The sequence below is a fragment of the Benincasa hispida genome, chromosome 1, assembly GCF_027475165.1.
Source record: "Benincasa hispida cultivar pf3 chromosome 1, pf3_genome.v1.1, whole genome shotgun sequence".
NCBI classification, from domain to species: domain Eukaryota; kingdom Viridiplantae; phylum Streptophyta; class Magnoliopsida; order Cucurbitales; family Cucurbitaceae; genus Benincasa; species Benincasa hispida.
The window spans coordinates 83,094,039-83,117,652 of NC_143478.1; the positions used below are offsets into that span (position 1 = coordinate 83,094,039).

General features: G+C 33.1%; 1 protein-coding gene and 1 long non-coding RNA gene across 3 annotated transcripts; one reads left to right on the forward strand and one right to left on the reverse strand.

Moving 5' to 3' along the window:
- Nucleotides 1-1,137: 1,137 nt before the first annotated feature.
- LOC150038774 (uncharacterized) lies at nucleotides 1,138-5,614 on the forward strand. The gene has a single exon (XM_090307023.1). It carries the CDS (start codon nucleotides 2,032-2,034, stop codon nucleotides 3,457-3,459), a length of 1,428 nt encoding a protein of 475 aa, XP_090163149.1. The 5' UTR covers nucleotides 1,138-2,031; the 3' UTR covers nucleotides 3,460-5,614.
- A 1,221-nt stretch (nucleotides 5,615-6,835) lies between these two features.
- On the reverse strand, nucleotides 6,836-9,386 carry LOC120081475 (uncharacterized). Of its 2 annotated transcripts, XR_016524518.1 has the most exons (6): nucleotides 8,930-9,386; nucleotides 8,719-8,825; nucleotides 8,576-8,630; nucleotides 7,737-8,485; nucleotides 7,238-7,389; nucleotides 6,836-7,113 (listed from the first exon to the last, which is right to left on the reverse strand). It is a non-coding gene; the product is annotated as an uncharacterized LOC120081475 (long non-coding RNA). The 2 variants fall into 2 exon arrangements; XR_005482836.2 differs by lacking the exons at nucleotides 6,836-7,113; nucleotides 7,238-7,389 and having other exon boundaries at nucleotides 7,477-8,485.
- Between the last annotated feature and the right edge of the window lie 14,228 nt (nucleotides 9,387-23,614).

Below are 23,614 nucleotides of genomic sequence, written 5' to 3' on the forward strand. Positions count from 1 at the left end.
AGTTGCTCACACTAAACCCATTAACTTGGTCTTCATATACTCCAAGCATGAGCTGCATCTCATGTAGCTAATCTCTTTGCATGATTATCTGCAATATATTGAAGAGATTGGAGTGATTTTGAGGCAATGCAACCGATCAAATTTTTTCTGAAAAATTCGTGAGAAGAAAAGAGTTCTTCTACTAGGTCACTGCATTGAGTCTGGCTCCAAATTTCCTTAATTCAGGCTTATTTTGAGTCCCACAACTCAATCTAGAGCACCAAGAGGATAATAGAGAAGATCTTAGGGTAGTCTACAACAAGATTCAGAGGTGATTTGCAGCTAAATTCAAGCTTAGAGGAAGTTTTACAAAGGTATGTCATGAAACACATTTATTTCTGCTGAAGCATGCTTTCATTTCTACCAAAATTAATGAATTAGAGTGCTTATAGATCCTGGTCACTTCCGCTGTGTGATGGTATGTTCCAACAGATTGCCTCTAAAGATAACTTGGTTGGTCCATTTACAAAGGCCTTCTTGGCTAAAGTGTTTGAGGGCCAGCTAGTGGGACTAGGACTGCGAAATAGATAAAATTAGGGAATATGGGAGAAGTAATGGATATCTAATGCCCTAATTTATTGTATTTATTCTCTCATTGCTCAACATTGTATATATATATATATTTGTGTTGGGATTGGTGTCCTAATTCTCCCGGAGTCTCATAGTTTGTAAACTGTATACATTGTTATGAATAAAATCAGAGTTATTTTATTTAACATTTACTCATATTCAATAAACAAAGCTCCATGGTTATTGTTGTAAACTTAAGCATGTATATGAGATATACAAGTGGATCATGCCGTAAGTGATAACCCTCTCTCAAGAATAAGATGAAAAGAAAAAAAATTGGAAACTTAGAGAGAGCAACAATGGAACTTTTGAGTTTTGAAGGATTGTGAAATGTAAAATTTGTTGGTTTAAAATTTGGAGAGGAAAATGGTTTATAAAGAGATGAAAAAATTTTTAGAAACCACAATTAATTTGGACCATTGGATTTTGGAAAAAAAAAAATCAATGGTGGAGATTTTAAACTAAACTAGTCATTAAATACAAACAAAATATAATATTAAATTCCTTTTCTTTTGAAATTCATTTTCTTTTTAAAGTCAATCCAAAAATAAAAAAACATACCATGTGTCAAAAACTAGCCGTTAGACATTGTTGAATGAGAAATTTTGGACCAATCACAAGTCACCACGTCGTTTGCTAAATTAACGACAAATTTCTAAATCATTGACTTTGGGTCCAATCAGAAGTTGACACATGTCCCGAATTGAATTGAAGACAAATTTCGATGATGTCACGCGGATGAATCATATGAGATTAAATTGGTCCAATTTGATATTACTATTTGGGCTTAAAGTCCAAACTACAAAAAAAAAAAAAAAAAGTTGAATTGGACCCAAATTCCAGATCAGGCCCAAAACCAACTAATTGGGTCCAATGGTCAGGCCCATGGACCAACCAAACTCACGAAGCCCACTTGAGAACTCTATAAATAGAGAAATTCACTTCATTTGTAAAGGCAACATTTTCTACACTCAGAAGACCCAGAGAGAATTCACTAACAAGCAGAGGACTCCTGAAGTCTCCCGAAGCTTCCAAAACTTCTGAAGCTGCACTCCTATAAGGCAGAAGACTTTTGAAGACACAAATTCACCCAACTGAAAGAGAATCAGAGGATCAAATATTAGAGATCGAACCACATCGCATCAAATCAACTCCAACATCAACACCAATTCAAGTTCAACTCCACGAAACACGTGTCTCCGGAAACCTCGTGTGAACAAATTGGCACGCCCAGTGGGACCTCTCTACCTCTCATCTCTTTCTCAGCATTCAAACAAGCCAAATGGCACCTAAGAAAGTGGCAACCAAATCTCCTAAGAAGATGACATCCAAAGCTTCCTCCGCAAACGGCTCATACAAGGGACCGGTCACCCGTGGTCGCTGGAATAGAGCTTCCCCATCGCCCACGACATCTTGAAACAAATGATGGAATCCCCACAAAGTGGGGTTGTCATCAAGGAAAATCCCTTGTTCGACAACTCTACTTTCGCGCCCGACAGACCGGAAAGAGATTCACCACCAGATGTGATTTTTGTCATGATGGCGGATGTGACGGCGGAAGCGGCCATGGCTGAAATGAAAAGGAAGATTAACTTCCTGATGAAAGTCGTCGAGGAGCGAGACCACGAAATCGCTGCCCTAAAGAAACAAATGCAGTCTCGAGATGCTGCTGAATCAAGCCTAGCACCCACGATGAAAGCAATCGACAAGGGGAAGACCGTGCTACAAGAAAGCCAATCACAACAGTCAGCCTCAGTGGCCTCTTTGTCGGTCCAACAACTACAAGACATGATCATGACCTCCATAAGAGCTCAATATGGAGGGTCGGCCCAAACCTCCTTCATGTATTCCAAGCCATACACTCGGAGGATCGACAACCTGAGAATGCCTACTGGATATCAGCCCTCAAAGTTCCAACAATTCGACGAAAAGAGCAACCCAAAGCAACACATCGCCCACTTTGTAGAAACATGCGAAAATGCGGGAACAAGAGGAGATCTACTGGTCAAACAATTCGTCAGAACCCTCAAAGGGAACGCTTTTGACTGGTACACAGACTTAGAACCTGAGGTGATTGACAGCTGGGAGCAACTTGAAAGAGAATTCTTAAATCACTTCTACAGCACCAGACGCACCGTCAGCATGATGGAGCTGACAAACTCCAAACAACGGAAAGAAGAACCAGTCGCCGACTACATCAATCAATATGGAGCTCTGAGTCTGGATTGCAAAGATCGACTCATCGAGTTATCTGCTGTGGAAATGTGCACGCAGGGTATGCACTGGGAACTCCTCTATATCCTACAAGGGATTAAGCCCCGTACCTTTGAAGAATTAGTGACCTGCGCTCACGACATGGAGCTAAGTATCGCCAACAGAGGAATGAAGGACTTTCTAAACCACGAACTGAGGAGAGACAAGAAGAAGGTGAAAGGCGCTAAGAAAATTGTGAAGGGCGTCGAAAAAACTGTGAAAGGTGTCACGAAGGAATCAATGGTCATTAACACAACCCCATTGAAGTTTTCCTCAAAAGGGAAAGAAAAGAAGATAGAGAAGAAAGACCAAGAAGGCGAGAGACGTCGCCCAACCCTGAAAGAAAGACAGGCGAAGGTTTATCAATTCCCTGACTCTGACGTAGTGGACATGCTTGAACAATTACTAGAGAACCACCCTATCCAATTGCCAGAATGTAGGCGACTGGAACAGGCCGGCAAGGTGAATGACCCCAATTACTACAAGTATCATCGGGTCATTAGTCACCCAGTTGAAAGGTGCTTCGTGCTGAAGAAACGTATTATGAAGTTGGGTCGTGAAAAGAAGATTGAGCTAGATTTGGATGAAGTAGCTTAGACAAATCACGCTACAGTAGCGACGACTTCAAATGTTCCAATACTGTCTGTATCCCATGTTCAAAGACAAAGTCCGATCCAGTTTGGAGAATTCGAGCCTATAGTTGTTCGGTTCCAACAAGAGATTCAAATAGCAAATTCCGAAAAGAAAGATGAGCTTGTTGAAGATGACAACGAATGGTGGATAATAGTGACTCATCGAAAGAGAAGACAACCATACTTCACCCAAAAAGAGTCGCGTTCCTATCGAAGTTATAGAAGAAGAAACAAGACTCATAAAAAGAAAGACAAAAAGATGACACGGAAGCCTAAGCCTGCTAAGAAAGAAGACAAAGACTTCCCTCAATTCCGACAGCCGACAACTTTGGCAGAATTTCTCCCAAGAAGCTTTCTCAATAATCATCCAAAGAAAGTATCAGAAGTTATTGCATGTCATACTGTCGACATAATGGAAGTCAACAACAATCATGTGACTACTGAAGAAGTCAAAGACTCAGAAGAAATGAAGCAAAGAGCTTCTGTCTTCGATCGTATTAACCTTCAAATGCTCGATCTTCAGTCTTTCAAAGATTAAGTATGGCCACGATAGGAGAAGAAGACCAATGTCCAACGACTACTTCTGCTCGAACTTCAGCCTTCAAAAGGCTACGTATATCCACATAAAAGAAAGATCGACCTTCAATATTCGCTTTTGATCGTCTCAAGACAACAAGCAATCAACATAAAGGAAGGATGAAAATCTTGAAGCGACGTCATTCCATGAAGAAAACAACGGAGAAAAGATTCACAGTCGTGTCCCTTCACGCATGAAGAGGAAATTTTCTATTGACATAAGTATAGAAGGTTCCTTGATAGTGAAACCAAAACTCATCATATTGACGAATCCTACAAATGAAGAAGATGATCAAAACCATGATGAAATAAGAGCTTCTAAAGTTTAAATGAAGAAGCTCCTCATCGCAAGAGCCTAAACTACATGATGCTCCTAGCCCGCATGAGCTTAAAATGTGAACGACTCAAAAAACAAAAAAAAAAATTGTATGAACTACGTTACGACTTGATTCCTTTCATTATAAAGGGTACGTAGGCAACTTAAAGAAATTTAAGTTCAGTCGCGATAAAAAGAACAAAATTCTCTACAAACTACGTTACGACTTGATCCCTGTCATTATATAGGGTACGTAGGCAGCTTAAAGAGATTTAAGTTCAGTCACGTGATAAAAAATAATAAAATAAATACATAGAGAAACATAAATTTAGAGGAGACTACAAGACGCCAGAGAACATCACTGAAAAATGAAGAAAAAAAATAATACTTCCATTCAAGTTGTTTCAGCGTTACAATAGTCGAATCCAGTAGCTATGACTAAGAGTGCGCCTAATCCAATAGAACGAGCAACATCAAGTCAAGGTATCCAGTGGTAGTTCCCCAGCTCAGGCTGCATCGTTTCCAACACATGGCGTAAGACGTCCAAAGCTTTGACATCCTTGTCAAAAAGGATTAGGGTGGTCTCGATTTTGTTTATCACCCCCCGTATCTCCGAGGCCTCAAGTTTATGCCGAGTCAAAAGGCCTTCACTCTCAGAAATCAATCGCGATATTTCAACCCGCTCGGCCCTGATGGCCTCTAATCTGGCTAATAGCGTCTCTTCTTCTTGTAAGGCCTGGGAGTCGCATTCCAGTAGTGCCTTTCGTTCAGCAAAAGCACCACTTTCATCGTACAGTATCTTCTCCAGATCAAACTTTGCCTCTCTCAGATGTTCCTCCTTACTTGTTTGAGTTAATTGAGAGGAATAGGATAACTGGGACTGATTGTACTTCTCCACGCTTCGAAAGTACTCATCAACAAATTTTTTGAGAGGAGGGAGTTTGGCTCTGCAAATGTCGAAAATGGCTTGGTATCACTAGTAATGGCCTGATCTCACTGGTAATGGTTTGGTATCACTAGTAATGGTCTGATCTTGCTGATAATGGCTTGGTATCGCTGGTAATGGCCTGATCTCGCTAGTAAAGCTGTCTTTCAATACGTTGGCTCTCCAAAATCTCTCCCATTTAAGTTCAAATTCATATTCCATTCAAATTGGAAATAAAATCAACTGTTATTCCAAATCTCAGTCTAAAACTTCTAATCCAAATTTTTATTCTAAATTCAAACCAGCCAAATCGGGTGAGATAAATGTCAAATTCATCCCAAATTAAAATTTGGTCATATCCCATATTTTATCAATATTCGAATGGTTAACCTTGATATTAAGTTATGAATAAAATGTCGATTCAAAATTTGGCTATATTCCAAATTTTATTTCAAATTTAAATCAACCTTAATTTCTATACTCATTTCTAAGTAAAATTGAACATATCCCAAATTTTTATCTCAAACCAAAATTGATCAAGATTCAATTTCACCCCAAATTCTATTTCGAATTCGAATTAAGTTAAATTAAATTTGCAATTAAAATGTAACATAAATCCTACTTTAGTTCAAATTAAAATTTACTTAGCGAAAGTGTGTCAAACGAATAAGATTTCAAAACAAAATTTTGAGCTCATATTTTGATCATAATGATGCACCAAATTAAAAGAGTCAAAAATCATAATTTGATCTCAAATTACATTTTTTTTTCGAGATTCATCCACCCATATACGTGCATAAATCTCAAAAAGGAGACATTTATTGAATGAGAAATTTTGGACCAATCACAAGTCACCACGTCATTTGCTAAATTAACGACGAATTTCTAAATCATTGACTTTGGGTCCAATTAGAAGTTGACACATGTCCCAAATTGAATTGAAGACAAGTTTCGATGACATCATGCAGATGAATAAGATGAGATTAAATTGGTCCAATTTGATATTACTATTTGGGCTTAAAGTTCAAACTAAAAAAAAGTTGAATTAGACCCAAATTCCAGATCATGCCCAAAACCAACTAATTGGGCCCAAAGGTCAGGCCTATGGACCAACCAAGCCCACGAAACCCACCTGAGACTACAAATAGAGAAGTTCTCCTCATTTGTAAAGGCAACATTTTCTACACTCAGAAGACCAAAGAGAATTCACTAACAAGCAAATGACTCTTGAAGACTCAGTAGAAGACCTTTGAAGACACAAATACTCTTCTAAGACTTCTACTTCAAGCTTCCAAGACTCCTAAAGTTCACTTCTATAAGACAGAAGACCTTTGAAGACACAAATACTCTTCTAAGACTTCATTTTCTAAGTCAAGCATATTCACCCAACTGGGAGAGAATCAGAGAATCAAATATTAAAAATCGAACCACATCGCATCAAATCAACTCCAACATCAACACCAACTCAAGTTCAACTCCACGAAACACGTTTCTCCGTAAATCTCGTATGAACCGACACAAACATAAAATAATATTAAATTTATTTTCCTTTTAAATTTCTTTTTAATTTCAATTTTTTATTTTAAATCAATCCAAAAATCAAAAGTCTATCATATGTTAATCTCTTAATGATCCACCATTCAACCAATATGATGCCACATGTTTACATGTAAATGGTCTGGTTATGCCACGTCATCCTCCACGATATTTTCTTTATAGACTTGTTTCGGTCATATCGTTTTCGTTTTAGCTCCGATTTGAGTGATTCAAGAGGTGTTAGAATCGTTGTTCTGAGCTCTACGCTATGGACATATTAAAACACTAAGATTTTCAGTAATTAAAAATTGAGTTTATTATCATCAAAATATTGATTAATTAATTAATTAAAATTTTGAGATTAAAGGTCAAAAAACCAACAAGGGATACCTGATCCTGGTGATACTACGACTATGACCCGCCTTGTAGAGGTTACAAGTGTTGTAAACTACTATAGATGGTAGATCCTGAACATTCATGTGGAGCCATGCAAGCGGGGTGTAACAACTCCACTTTTTAGGACAACGAAAATGAAATCGTTACTGCATGCATGCATAAATATTCACATTGAGGAAAAACAAAATAAAACCAAATAAAATAAAATAATAGGATTTTAGACTGCTTAAAAGTAAAAGAACTATTTTGACTTTAACTCAAGATTTTAAATCGTTTGACCTGGGTACCCCTTAACATGAAGTAAATAAATAAATAACTAAATAGAATAAAATAAAAACATGAGAAGACATAAAGATTTAAATATGAAAGCGATTCTAATTCCTTTGGCACTGTCACGGATTCCTCTTGTCAGTCACCCGAGTATCCTTGCCCTTATGTAAAAAAAATAAAGATAAAGGTTGAATATAAAATACTCAGTAAGTGATCTCATTACCGGGATCAGGCTATGCATCCACGAGTAGAGAATGATGGCCCGTGGCTCAAATAACTACATCTGTCTTAGATGATGAAAAGAAACAAAAAGGCGCATTGTCTTGCCTTGACTCGCATGTCTAGTGGCCTGATGGCACACCGTCAAACATGGAAAAATAACATGAACATGAACCTGTCGATTCACACGTCTAGAGGCTCGTAGGCACACCGTTAAACATGGAAAAATAACATGAACGTGAACTTGTCGACTCACGCATGTCTAGCGGCCTATAAGCACACAGTCAAACATGGAAAAATAACATGAACGTGAACCTGTCGACTCATGCATGTCTAGCGGCCCGTAGGCACGCTGTCAAACATGAAAAAAATAACATGAACATGAACTTTTCGATTCACGCATGTCTAGCAGCCCGTAGGCACACCATCAAACATAAAACTAGACTCGTCGGCCCTCTGAACATCAAGGCGAGACGGTAAACTATCCTATTGATCTAATCATGCATCACATACATAATTTCAGTACCGATTAGAAATTCAAACATGCTCATAATACTCATAATTGTCATGCAACAAATATATCACAACGACAAAATCATGCTTCTAAAGCCCATTAATTAACTTTATAAATTTAATCTAGGCCGCGTGGCATGAAGGCACCGGTAATAGTACCACTTACCTCAAATTAAGCCCAAAAATTACTCCAAGCAAACAGACTCCTTACTAACTTTCCCACAACCCTCGAATTAGCTCCTAGAACAAGAATAAAAAAAAAAAAAACAACTTTAGCTTTTAAGCCCAAATCCAACCAACCAACCAACCAAAATTACCAACACAACTTACACAAAAATTAAGCTAAATCCAAATCCACTTTATTACTTCACCAATGGACCCCAACCTAAGCATAAGCCAAAACTAAAAATCATACAACAAATTTCCAGTAATAAAAATAAACCAAAAAGGGGTTTCAAAACCTTAGTACTCACTAAAATCCTTCGGAACAACTTCGAATCGGCTGGAAAACGGCTTATGACACACCAAAACAACCTTCAACACTGTTGGACAATACCTCAAAACCTTCCAACCTCCAAATCTAGCATCCAACCATAATGGGTAACTTAAAATCTAAACCAAAATCAATTGGATAACCTAAAATTACTCAAAAAACCCAAAAGAATTCATGAATCCTTTACTCACCAGACCCCATCGATGGTGGAGTTCCCGACGGCAACGATTGGCGAAATAAGAAAGAATCGATGACTGGATGTTGGATCTGGCGGGTTTGAGGCGAATAGTTGAGCGGCGTGGCTTCGTTCACGGCCGCGACGTTTGACGAAGAAGATCTGGACGAGACGACAGCAGACGACACGACTAAAGAACGGCGTTGACGACGGGCTCGCGACAACTCCGATGGCTAGGGATCCGACGACAGCTTTGAGAGTGACGACCAGCAGCCAGACGCGAGTGGCTCCTTCGACGGATAGGGCTTGGTGAAACGGGAAGAAGAAGAGGGGGTAGGGTCTGTGGGCGACTGTGGAGAGAGAAAAAAAAAGAAAACTAATTTCTTCTCTTTTTTTTCTTCCTTTTCTTGATAAAGGTATACATATATACATAAAATCCCTTTTCCTTTTCACTTTTAAATTCCAAATTCCTCATTCCTCTTCTATCTATCTATATATATATATATTCTTTTAAATCTTGCAACAAACAAATTTAATTATCTCCATAGATATTCAAATTTTCAAATGCAAGCAAAATTAAAACTTAATTACGAATAATTAAATTGTATTTTATCTTAACCAAATATACAAAACAAATTAAAGCTTAATTACAAAATAAATCGGGGTGTTACAGGGGTGTCTTATAAGACCAGACCACGATAGGACTAGTCTCTGTATATAACGTTGTTGATACTTGTGACTTACATCTCACCTAAACGACCATAAGTGACATGACCTCAATCCTTTGATCAGTATGGGGGAGAGTGGCCAGATTGCCAACTCAACATGCCTACCTTTTTTGGGATTTGTCTGAGTTGGGAACTCAGTTACATTAGATGAAATTCAATCCTTCCCTGAAGCAGGAGTAAGTAGTAGTTGACTTATATTCATTAGAGGAAATAGTGGTACTTAAAGAGTTAGATGTAACTACAGGGGCATAACGGTTATTGGCCAGCTGTACTTATGAGCGATCTGTGAAGGGTTATCGCTAGGGGTGGAATCGGTTCGGTTTGACGGCCGAATCGAATCGAACCACTTTTGTATATACATGAAATCGAACCGCACCATTTGTGCGGTCCGAACCAAATCGGTTCGGTTCGGTTTCAAGAATCGGTTTGACCTTTTTTTTTCTCTTTTTACCTTTTTTTTAAAACTTTTTTTTTTGCCTTTTTTTAAAACTTTTTTTTGCCTTTTTTTTTCCTTTTTTTTAAAACCTTTTTTTTCCTTTTTTTTAACTTTTTTTTTTTTTTTTTTTTGCATTTTTAAAGCCTTTTTTTGCCTTTTTTTAAAACTTTTTTTTTGCCTTTTTTTTAAAACCTTTTTTTTTTCTTTTTCCTTTTCTTTTCCTTTTTCCTTCCAAGTTCCACTCTTTTTTTTTTAAATATCAATCCAGTAATCCACAATAAGAACATGTCACATAGCACAAATCTCTAGCACAATCCAAATGACTACAATAAAAAGTTAAAACTAAAAGTTCTCCAAAGTACACATAGCATAAATTTTTTAAATATCAATCCACATTCACAATAACTCATAAAAACATATCAATCCACAATAACTCATAAAAACATATCAAATCAATCCACAATAACTCATAAAAACATTTCAATCCAAATGACTACAATAAAAGTTAAAAACTAAAAAGTTCTCCAAAGTAGAAGTACACAATACACAAGTCACATAAAAGCAAATAACAAGCTAAAACACTAGTGTTGAATTCCAAAAGTCCAATCAATACAAACAAAATTGTTCGCTTGTCAATCATGATTCTCCTTCTCCTTGTTTTTTGCCGCTCCGTTCAATCCCATTATGAAAATACTAAGAAACAAATCATAAACTTGTTAGTAGTTACTATAATAAATATATGAATAAATATGTTAATATTATATATATATATATATGTTTAAAATATACGAACCTTCCTCTTCATCTTCAATTTCCTCCAAGTATTGTCGTAAACCAGTGCTAATTTGTTCAGAACATAACCAAATTTGTGCAAATACAAGTGCCTCAACAGTGGTTGGAGATAATGAGGTACAAAAAGGATCAATTACTCTCCCACTAGTGTTGAATGCGGACTCAGAAGCAACTGTAGATACCGGAACTGCTAAAAGATCTCGTGCAATTTTGCTAAGAATCTTATATCTAGAAGAATTCCCCTTCCACCAATCTAAGATATCAAAGTCATCTTCACGTTTAACACGAGGCTCCAGTAAGTAAATATCAACTTCTGAATCCACACTTTACAAATCATCTTCATCCAAATCTTCAAAATCAAAACGGAAATTCTCTAAAGCACTTGCACTTAAAGTTCTAAATGGAGAACTTTTAATGGTACATGAAGATTGACCCTTATTAGCAACTGATAGTGACAAATTGTATTCATTGAACAATGCTCTCAAAACACCCTCTACCTTACTTCCTATGGCTTTTGCCACATCAACATCAAATAATTGATTTAGGCAATTCAAAATAAATTTTATCTTATAACGAGGGTCCAAAACGAAAGCAACATACAAGAATAAATTTGTTCTATCTCTTTTTCTCCAATACTTATCAAACTTTTCTTGCATTTTCATTGCCATTTCTTGCAAAAGCACATCATTAGGATCAGTTGCACTTGAATATTTTTTGATGCAATTCTGAACAATACTAATCTCATGGAAGGTTATATTGGAAGTAACATACAAAGATCCTGAAAGCCTAACAGTTACTTCATAGAACACTGACAAGAATTTGGTAAATATTCTCACAATTTCCCAATCCCTGATGGTTGGTTTTTCCTTCTCATTCATGTAGACTCTGTCGTAATCTTCTAACCTCTCAAATGCCTTTTCAAATTTTACGGCGGCCTTAAGCATCAAATAGGTAGAATTTCATCTAGTTGGAACATCAAGACACAACATACTTTTACTATATATGTTCTCCTCTATGATATACTTCTTAAATGTAACAAGTCTAGCAGGAGAAGATCTAACAAACCTCAAAGCATCTCGAATTTGAACCAATGAATCATTAATATCTTTTAGGCCATCGCATACAATTAAGTTCAATATATGTGCACAACATCTAACATGCAATAACTCACCATTTAACACCAACCCATGCTTAAAATGTTTTTTCAAATAAGCAATGGCAGTATCATTTGACGAAGCATTATCAACTGTCAATATCATAACCTTTTTAATACCCCACTGTTTTAGACATTTCTCAACCTCTTTTCCTATCGTCTCCCCCCTATGATTCTCAATTTGGGTAAAATTAAGAATTCTCTTATGTAATTTCCAATCTTTATCAATAAAGTGTGCAGTCAAAACCAAATAGTTCATATTTTGGATTGATGACCACGTATCGGTTGTGAGTGACACTCTTATCCTTCTTTCACAAAAATGCCCTTCAACATCTCTTTTGTGCTATCATGAATTTCCAAAATATCCTTAGCAATTGTTTTTCGAGAAGGAAGAACAAAATTAGGTTCTACTAACGTCAAAGTCCCATTCACAAACCTCCTAAACCTTTGGTTCTCCACGAATTTAAATGGCAACTCATCTATAATAATCATCTCAGCAAGTAGTCTACGAGCACTCTCAATAGTAAACATCTTGTAACTAAGGGATGAATGTGATTGTGAATTATCTTCAAATCCCTTCTTGTTCTTAAAAATCAACTTAGTTTATGTTACATCTAACTTAGACTTGTTAATCTGATAAGGATTTTTTTTACAGTAGTGTTCAATATGCATTCTCATAGTTGAATTTCCATTCATTCTAGGATGACATGCATACACCATACCACAATAGTTACATTTAGCATGCAGATCATCATCACTATAGTCAGAACATTTAGTAAAGTGATCCCGTACCATATATGAATTTTTCCTCTTTTGTCCACTTGTATGCTTTGAAACTGTCTCCTCACTTTCGTTTTTTCGTGATGGTGGTAGTGATGGCATCACAACAACATCATCATTGGAATTGTTGCTCTTGCTCAAGCTCGTTGTGATAGACGGATGGTACATATAAAGGGGAAAATAGAGAGAACTTATCACCATCAAACAAAATCATTTACATTTTACTTAAACTAAAAATTCAAACACAACAACAACAAATTATTTATCTAAAATTTTATTTTAATTACCTAAAATTTCAAAATTTTAACAAATAAAATCATTTACATTTCAATAATTTTATTTTAGTTATTTACCTCTGTTCGATGAAGAAGATCGGTGACAGAAGTGAACTCTGGTGACTGATTCTACAAAAGAAGAAGTGAACGTCAAACATCAACGAAGAAGAACATTAGACGCCCAGATGCCTAGACGAAGAAGAACCAGACGCCCAAACGGTCTGGTCGTGGTCGAGTCGTCAATGAAGAGGAAGAATGCCCAGATAGTGCTGTAGAAGGTAAAGAGAAATGGAAGAAGAAGAACGCCCAGACAGTGCCCAGACAGTGCTGACGAAGAGGAAGAACACCCAGATGCCCAGAGGAAGAAGAACCAAAACTGGAAGAAGAACGGCGGCGCGGCAGAAACCTTAATTGCGAAATTGAAATGCGAAGCGAAACGCTGAAGGTGGAGGGCGGTGGTGCTCGAGTCTCGACAGTGCTAAAGGGAAGAAGGTAAAGTGAGTTTAAATTAGGTTATTTATTTATTATTAAATAAATATTAATATTATATATATATATATATATTTATTTATAATTATATATATTTATATATAAATGGTTCGGTTCGGTTTAGAAATCGATTTTCAAGCTTTGAACTGAACCGAACCGTTTAAATTCGGTTTCACCAACCCAATGAACCGCACCGAACCAAAAAATTCGGTTTTACTTATAAATCGATTTGGTTCGGTTCGGTTTTGCAATTCGATTTGATTTAAGCAGTTTTTTTGTCCACCCCTAGTTATCGCACTGTTGATTGGTTAATATGGACACAAAATATATCTATAGTAAGGAGAGTGCAGCTGTCGGTCTTTAGTGGAGTGCCCGACAATTAACGGATGGTGGATCCCATGACTAAAGAGTTTAGCAAATTATTCACATACCGTTGGAGCTTCAAGCTATAGGTCCATAAGGTCCCCTAGGTAGCTCAATGGATTCAAGTTGAGAATAAGTTCTTGGTGTTGATTTGAAATGTTCAAATTGACAAGAGGAAATTCGATTATATATGATATGATCGGTGTGATTTATGAGATACATCAAGTGGATGATTAATGTAAATGAGATTTACATTAAGTACCATGAAATAGAAAAAGAACTATGGTTTATATGTTTTATGAGATGAAATATTAAAACTACAAGTTATAAATACAATATGGTAAGTTGGTTATCATATATATTTATAATATTAATTATTGGATAATTATATCTTTTTCTCCAATAACCAATTGAGTGGGAGGTTATTGGTAGTTTCATGGTAACCGTGAGATAAAAGGAAAAATATTTTCCTAAATTTAAGGAGATTAGAGATTTGCAAGTGTTGCTATTCTTGGAAGTTCTCACGGAATCGCTGTCAAGTGAATAGGATTCACTAAATGATAGCTGTAGAGACTAAACGATCGTGGAGTGACACTACATGATAGTTCACTCAGCTGGTTGTCTTTTAAACGATCTTGGGGCATTTTCTATACGATAGCTTCCCGTTTGCTAAACAATTGGGCATCATCTATACGATAGACTCTTATCATCTCTCACTTGCTCAATCGTTTACACGATTGTTATTCCTCCAGTTTCTTCCTCTAACAAGTCCACACAGAGCCCACACTTCTGGATTCTCACATCAAGAATATCAAGGTAGCCATTGTGGTGGTGTCTTACTCAACTCGACTGAAGTCGAGATTTTGGAGGCCATTCGTTGTGTGTTCGCGGTGTTTGTGTGGAGGTTTCCGTTGATCGTGCTGTGTTACGATCGCTGTGTTCGAGCATTCGTGTGTTGCAGTCTTGGAGATTCAATGAGCATTTGTGATTAAGGAAGTTTAAAGATTAGTTTTCAAAGGTACTTATAATCTGTCTCTTGATTATCTTATAAAGCATGCTGCAATTTCGTATTGTGCATGACTAGTTAGTTTCTAGTTTGTGACTGTAATTGTTGTTGTTCAATTTCAAATGGAATTTGGAACGATCATTCTGCTGCTCATGGAAATCCTCATATCTGATTTCCTTTCATTTGTATATATATTGAAGTTTCACTGGAGTTTTAGTCCAAGTTGGAGTTTGTTGGGTTGTATGTCCTAAAACTCGCAGTTTGTAATGTTAAACATATTCTATTATCAATAAAGATGTTATTGACATTTATTCAATAAATTCTATTATCAATAAAGATGTTATTGACATTTATTCAATAATGGTTATTAAATATGTGAATTGCACTTATAAAGTCTAAATCTAATAAACTACAATCCATGGCTATTATATGAATACATGAACTTTATGTGGAAAATAAGAGTGGATCAAGTTCAGTAAATAGCTAAAATGGTTTATCGTATACGAATAAGGCTGGTACCTTATTCTATTACCAGATGCGGCCCACTTTATAGTTGTTACAATTTGTTGTAAAGTGCTACAAACGAGTGATCCTGATTCGTTCATGTATTGACATGAGGAGCGGGGACATCCTATGCAATGAGTTTGCATAAGATCGGACTAAGAATTAAGTCACTCTTACTTTATAACGTTGTTTACTGTTTAAGACTAACCTATGTAACTTGACCTTAATTCTGAGCTAACTATGAACTCCTATTTATTCGTGATTATCCTTAGATTTGCATGGGTGAGGGTTAGGTCAACAGCGTTGGCTCAATAAGCCTTCTATTTCAAAGGTAAGATCAGGTAGATAGCTGGGAACATAGGGTACAAGATGAATTTCACTTCTATCCGCTTTTAGGGATAGTAGAGATGTTGTTCCTTTAAATGCTAACTCCGGGTCTTGAACAAGGAGCTCTACCCTCTCATTGGCCCAAGAGGGACTCGGTTTAGTGATTGGAACTCAAATAAATTGTTCATTAGAGGATCAGTGGGACTTAAGAAGCAAGATGTAATCTCGGGGGTAAAACAGCTTTTGACCCAGCCGTTATTATGAATAACCTTTGAAAGGTTGACATACTTATCATGGTTATATCAAATGGACACATAATATATCTATAGTGAGGGGAGTGGAACTACATGCTATAGTGGACAGTCTTGTTAGTTAACAAATGTTGATTAACTAGGTTAAAGAGTTTGATCGGTTAGTCTCGGATCGTTGGAGCCCATGATTTGTAGGTCCATCGGGTCTCCTTACTAGCTCACTACAGACAAAATTGAAGAACTAGGTGAAGTGAGAATTTGAAATGTTCAAATTTAGGCTTAAGGGAAAATTGTATTTTATATGAGATATAATTTACAATTAAATAATTTATTTATTAATTAATTATTTTTTAAAGTATTCTTTAACATTAGCATGAAAATCTTTTTTAAACTTGATTAATGTGATTAATCAAAGTTAGGTGTCAAAAATAATTTAATATGTGATATTAAATTTATTTTAAAATATTTTCTAAATTATGAAAATATTTGTTCATAAAAGTATTATTTATTTTATTTTTAAATTAGTTAGTGGAAAGATCTAATTGTTGGATTTTCTCACTAACTAAGTGGACTTTGAAATGGCACTTCCCAAGCTTGACACCTAAAGATTACATGCTAATGAAGTTTGAGGTAGAAGACATGCAAGATAGGATTTTGCATGTATTTTTTCTATAAATAGTTTGTTTTTTGAATTTTGTAAGAACTTATGTTTCTTTAACCTTTGACCTAAACTTTTCCACCAAAATCTCTTTACTCTCCTTTTACTAAAGTGAAATTCCCTTGTTTTCATTAACAAAACGATCTCACAACTGTGTTATTGAACCGGAGAATAGTGAGGATTTATCGTTGCAGGTGTCAATCGAGCACGGGAGAGGAAGATTGCGGTGGATTCTACAAAGGTTGTAATTTCTAACCTTTTATGCATGTTTATTCTTGTTTTTTTATGTAATTAGAACATTATCGATCCTTGCTTCCACTTTTGTTTGTTGTTCTTTATGTTCCTTCCATTCAGTAACCATTTGATTTTTTTTTTTTTTTTTTTTTTAAATTAAGCCTATAGACACTACTTCTACCTCTAAATTTCTTCATTTGTTATCTACAAAAAGTAGTTTTAAAAAATTTGTTTTTATTTTTGAAATTTTTCTAAGAATTCAACCACTATATTTAAGAAAGATGCAAATCATTGTAAGAAATAAGGGAAAATATGCTTAATTTTAAAAACCAAAAATTAAAAAACAAAATGGTTATCAAATGGGGCCTTAGAGTTCAAAAAACTACACAAAATACCTTAAACATATAAAATTAGCTCTACAACCAATCATGGACATATGAACTCAACTCAAATAACTCTACACCCTAAACATAGATATATGAACTCTACATACATACGAACTCTACAGACATATGAGCTTTAAACATCATATCTCAATTCAGCGTCCCAAATAGCCCCTAAATGTTGTGTTGTACTTTTGCACATGTTTGGCTTACTAGTGAAATGAATCCGACAATTCATAACGAATAGTAATGATGTAATCAATGGCCCGAGAAGTTAATTAGCGAATGACAGTTACAATACCTATTTCTATATAATCGTTAGGGCTCATGATATTTGAGGTATGTTGAAAACACATCCTGCATTCTCTACTCTCTAGTTCTATAAATGATAACTAATTTAATCGTTAGAATGTTGGTGACCAAGCACCACAGAGATGTACGTTTCTTTTCCTCTATTGTGCAGGACGTTCTTTCGATTCCTTTCGGAGATTACAAATTCACAGTTGGCACCAAATTTCGATATGGACAGACAATAAGTATAATAGGAAGTGTAAGACACTGACTTTTTATTTTTTATTTTAACATACCTAAATATTGTTTACATTTTTTTAAGAATAATTTTGATCTATCATCTAACTAAGATCATTTGAAACATCTTGACGAATTGAATTTATTCTCTATTAATGGAACTTGTAAATACCCCATGTTAGTTGAATATTGTGAGTAGTATGAAAAAGTGCCTTCACGGGGCTTTTTCATCTCTCTATCTTCAAAGTTGGGGCATATTATTTAATTGTTTGATTCCTTTTCTTTTTCACTTAGTAAATCATACTGTAAACTCTCTAATCCTAGAGGTACTATTCATTATGTATTCTATAACATTCTCTTTAATAAAATTGTTCTCCATCTACCATGTAAACGTAGCTAACAGATTATTAGTGAACTACGTAAATTTATATGTCGATTATCTATTCTTTTTACGGTTTCTGTATTTTGTAACATTCTCTCTAATAAAATTGTTTCCCCTCTGCCTTGTAAACGTAGCTAACAGACTATGCCTTGTAAACGTAGCTAACAGACTGTTAATGAACCACGTAAATCTGTATGTCGATTCTCTATTCTTTTTATGTTTTCTCTATTCTTTAATTGTCGATTTCGTAACACACACAAGAAATAATACATAGAACCAAAAAAAGCAGCTGAAGATAATGTAATAATAAATCAAATACATACTCAAGAAACTACTCCCAACACTGAAATATGGTTGGCTGCAATTCCCTTCCTAAGGAAATGAAAAAAAATAAATAAAGAAATGGAAGACAAAAGGAAACAACCTCGTCATATACACTACAATGTGTTCTTTCCCTAATCTTTCTTATTTTCTCAACTTCAGAATTCCTTTATTCTTTCTCAAAAATACGAAAATCCGGATGATGTATTTAAACATACATCATCGACGAAAACAATTTTGCAACTCATAAACAATATCTTCATTTTCTTCTACGATTAAAAGAATTTGCGCTGATTTGAGATGAAACGACCTGATCTTTAACGCTTTCAAAATGAACTTCATTCTCAAAAATGGTATCGAGCACTGATATTGATCGACATTTCATCTTAGCAACGATGAGCCGTGGAACTACTTCCATGGTCATCCTTGCTGGGAATTTTGTTTCTTTGCACATTGAGGAAGATATGGAATAAGAAAAAATTGTGAAAGGAGTAGGGAAGAGGTAAAAGATTGAGATGTATACATGAGCATGTTTTTATGAATTTATAGGGAGTCAAGGTCTTGGAAGTGAATTGAAGAGGATAATGGCCTTTAAAATGGTGGGTTGGCATGTGGGGGACTGATGAGCTTTTTTGGCTAAGCTTTTCCAATGTCATGTCCTATTCATATTTTTTCTTTAGTTGCAAAAAGAGTATATTTGTTTGTTTAGAGTTCACAAATCTCTCTTATTTTCATAATTCTATATGATGTTGTCTAGTAACATGTTTAATTTGATTGAGCTTGCTTTGGTTTCAAATAAAATTAAATATTGGAAAAAAATATTCTTTCTTTCTTCCGATTTTGGGTCTAGTTTCCCGGTAGTTATTAAGTTCCAAAATGTAGTTCTTAAATTTTGCGCTTGGTTTCAATTTAGTCCATTGATTTTAAAATATTGCAATTTTACATATTTGAATTTCATTACAATTTCGTTCATAAGTTTCTCTTTTAACTTTTTTTTTTTTTTTTTTTACTAAATACTCACTTTTCATCTTTACTGTTTGATTACTATTATTAATATCTATTAGTTAATTTAAAAGAATTAGAAGAATTATAATTAATTAAGTTCACTATTTTTTATTACTATTAAAATTAAATTTGAAATTTTATTTCATAATTATTTAAAATTAATTAATAGACATAACCCTAATGAATAAATTAAAATGAGTATTTAATGAAAAATCGAGGTTAATTAAAAGAGATAATTCTTGAACCTAGAGATTAAAGTGAAACAAAACTCAAATCTCAAGGGTAAATTTAACATTACTAAATTGAAACCAAACCCAAGATTAAGGACTAAAAATGTAATATTTTAAAACCAAGATCTAAATGAAAACTAGACCCAAAACTTAGAAACAAAAAAATTTAGGATCTGAGTAGAGAATTTGAAAACTGAAATTTAAAAACAAGGAATTAAATGAAAACATAGTTGTATTTCATATTTTCATATATGTGTTTAATACTAGAACTCAGAAATTAAATTCTAATCTAAACAATTGTAAACTAGTTGTAGTTACTCACTAAATATTACTTGATAAAATATTATTATTAATTTATCTATAAACATGTTTTATTTAAAAAAAATTATATAATTATTGTTTTGTAATATAATATAATTTATAGAAAAAATTAAAATTTTGATCCCTATTATTTGGAGTATGTTAAATATTAAGTCTTATGCTTTATAATTCTACCCCTATGGTTTGATTAAAGCTTTATAATAAATAGTCCCTATAGTAGGGGCTATTTAAGAGGTTTTAAAAACCACATGAACTATCAAACCATATAAACTAAATTCTAAATTTTAAAATCATATAGATTAACTTTTAACTTCATCCAAACCATAGGAACCAAAACTTGGAATTTAACCTAATTTAATTTATAATACATTACATAATACATATTTTAATTTGAAAAAAAATTGAATTAAGTTTATAACATGACATACTATATCTATAAATATTTTTATCTTTATTTAATATAATTCTGCATTTTAAATTTTAAAATTCAAATTTTGGATATAAAGACAATATAAAAATGTTGTTTTTAAAATTTGCACTGTTTGGATCGCAAATATTTTTAAAAATAAAATTTGGATTGTCCACCAAATATATATTTATTGAGCTCATAGATCTGAAAACATTAAACAAATTCCAGATTGCAAACCAAACAAATCATTTTTTTCCCTATAAAATTTCATAACAAGAGAAATGTTTTCGGTTTATTGGTATACAATGAATATGAGAGACTGTTTAAAACAATAATGTAAATATGATTATGATTATATATATATATATATGAAATGTATGATTTTGTATATTTAGGTTTATACTTAAATAATGAGTATATTTATATAAAAAAAACTATTTGAATTCTATTGTTTTCTACCACTCTGTTTCTTCTGTCTTAGAGGGAGTTCAAGAGAGGAAGAACTTGTGAGAATTACACATTCACTGTGAACTCATTTGAAGAGTATTATGTTTCTTTTTCTCTTTGTTTTTTCTGAAGTGAGGCTCTTTTATTGATAATTTTTGCTTTGTTTTGTATTAAAGTTTCATTTTCTATATTGAAATGTTTGGCAATATTAACCAACAAAAACATAATGGATTATAAAAACAATATTTTTAATTAAAATTTTCAGAACTTAAATAATTGAGTTTATCCCTCCCTTTTCAAAAAAAAAAAAAAAAAAAAAAAAAAAAAAAAAAAAAAAGCCTTCATAAGAAAAATATATATATTAAAAGTAAGCTTAATTTTTCAAAGCTTAAAATGAAATAGTTAATTTGTTAATTAACTACGTTTCAAACCTTTTGAGTATTCAAATTTTTGTTTGAATTGTAAACAAAATTAGAAAATAATATAGTCTAATTTTAGATCATTGTTGAATGGTAAATTGAAAGCTAAGAAATAAGAATTTATTTTTGTAGATTGCCCATTAGAAAATGTAACTACACCAAAACGAGCATAATTTAACTAGCATATAAAATGTGTTAGTGAGTAAGAGATTTGTGGTTTGATACATATTAAAATGTATTCCCTCTATGTATTCTTTTTTTTTTTTTTTTTTTAATATTATCCCTCCTCATAAATAACATAAAGCTAACCACTAAAATAACTCGAGCAAAATATATACTATTTGCCAATGATAAAGTTTGAATTGTCTGTTTTCATGGATTTAGTGTTGAAGTAGTCTTTTTTTAAACAATTTGCAAAAGACAATTTGTACGGAAACTATTGGTAAAAATAGAGTAAATTTTTTGTTTTAGTCAATTCAATCATTACAAGAAAATAAAATATACATATTTTATTAATTTTTTTGAGTACAATCTTTAGAAAAGACTAAGAACACTATCTTTTTTATATTTATATTAGTTTCTTGCAACTCACTAAGTTTATATGTATATGTATATTTTCTTTTATTTTCTTTTCACCTCTTTTTCATTTATTTTTGACCTTATTTTTTTAGTCCATTTTCTTTCTAATTAAGTATTTTTTTTTCTACTTTTTTTTATTGAGCACATTGAAACTTTTTTTATGATTTAAATTAACAATAAAATGTTTAATTAATTTTCTAATCTATGTTAAAAATATATTTATTTGTTACAAAAATTAAAATTTAACAATCTTATAAATTTAAAAGACATTTGAATCACTCAAATATAAACTTAAAGTTTTAATTATAAAATATGAACATGAATTAAATGTCTTCCCAAGAAAATGTTATGAATGGTTGTCCATGTCAAAAAATTGGATCAACTATAATTTTATATTTTGAAAAAAATAGTTCAAGAGCAAGCTATGGTATTATATAAGCGTTTGACTTGAGCGTCGTGTGAACGACCACACTGTATCTCCATTCTTTATGACATTTTAACTATTCTTTTTTTTGGAAGTACAAATTTTACCGTCGATCTAATTTTTTTGACATGAACAACATTCATAACATATCTTCTTGGGAAGACATTTAGTTTAGGTTTATATTCTATAATTAAACTTTGAATTTATATTTGAGTGATTCAAATGCCTTTTAGATTTATAAAATTGTTAAATTTTAAATTTTGTAAATATATATATATATATATTTAATTTTTAACATAAATTTAGAAAATCAGTCAAATATTTTGTTGTTAATTTAAATTTTAAAAGAAAAAATCAATGTCCTAAATAAAAAATAGAAAAAATTATTTAATTTTAAAGAAAAATGGACTCAAAAGAAACAAAAGAAAATATGGTAAAAAATAAATGAAAAAGAGATGCAAAAAAAAGGAAAAGGAAAAAACGTTTGATACATACATACATATATAGATATATATATATAAACTTAATGGGTTGCAAGAAACTAATATAAATATAAAAAAGATAATGTTTTTATTATTTTCTAAAGACCGAACTCAAAAAAATTAATAAAATGTGTTTCCATACAACCAGCTTCTTGTAAAGGCCGAATTGCATTACAAAAATATATATATTCTATTTTTATAAATAGTTTCCATACAACTTATTTTTTGCAAATTGTTTTTAAAATGACTCTCTTTTAACCCTTAATCCCTATTTTCATCTTGGCCACATTCATCCCATTGAAAACGTAATAGATCAATATAAATAAATGGATCCCATTTGATTATTTTTGGTGTTGTTACTTGTATTCTACATTTGTACTGACACAGGGGTTCTACATCCAAATTTGTAATAAAATAACGCAATCGCAATCTGATTGATGAATAAAGAGTACTCAATCCGATTGCATCTGAGAATTACGTCTTATGTTACAGTTACCACTATAGTTACGATTATGACTATCATTATTATTACTGTTATAGTTGGAAAAATATCAATTTTGACATCTTTACTATTACTGTTATCATTATCACTTGACCTTTAGAGATAGAGGTAGAGGTAATGGTAATAATAAATTTGATGAAATTTATAATTTTAAGTAAATGAAATAAAAAAATTAATTCAATTATGTTTGCGATACAGATTCATTACAATAATCTATCAATAAAATTTCATTTTGATTATATCAATTTTTATTACCGTTGAAATTTTATAAAT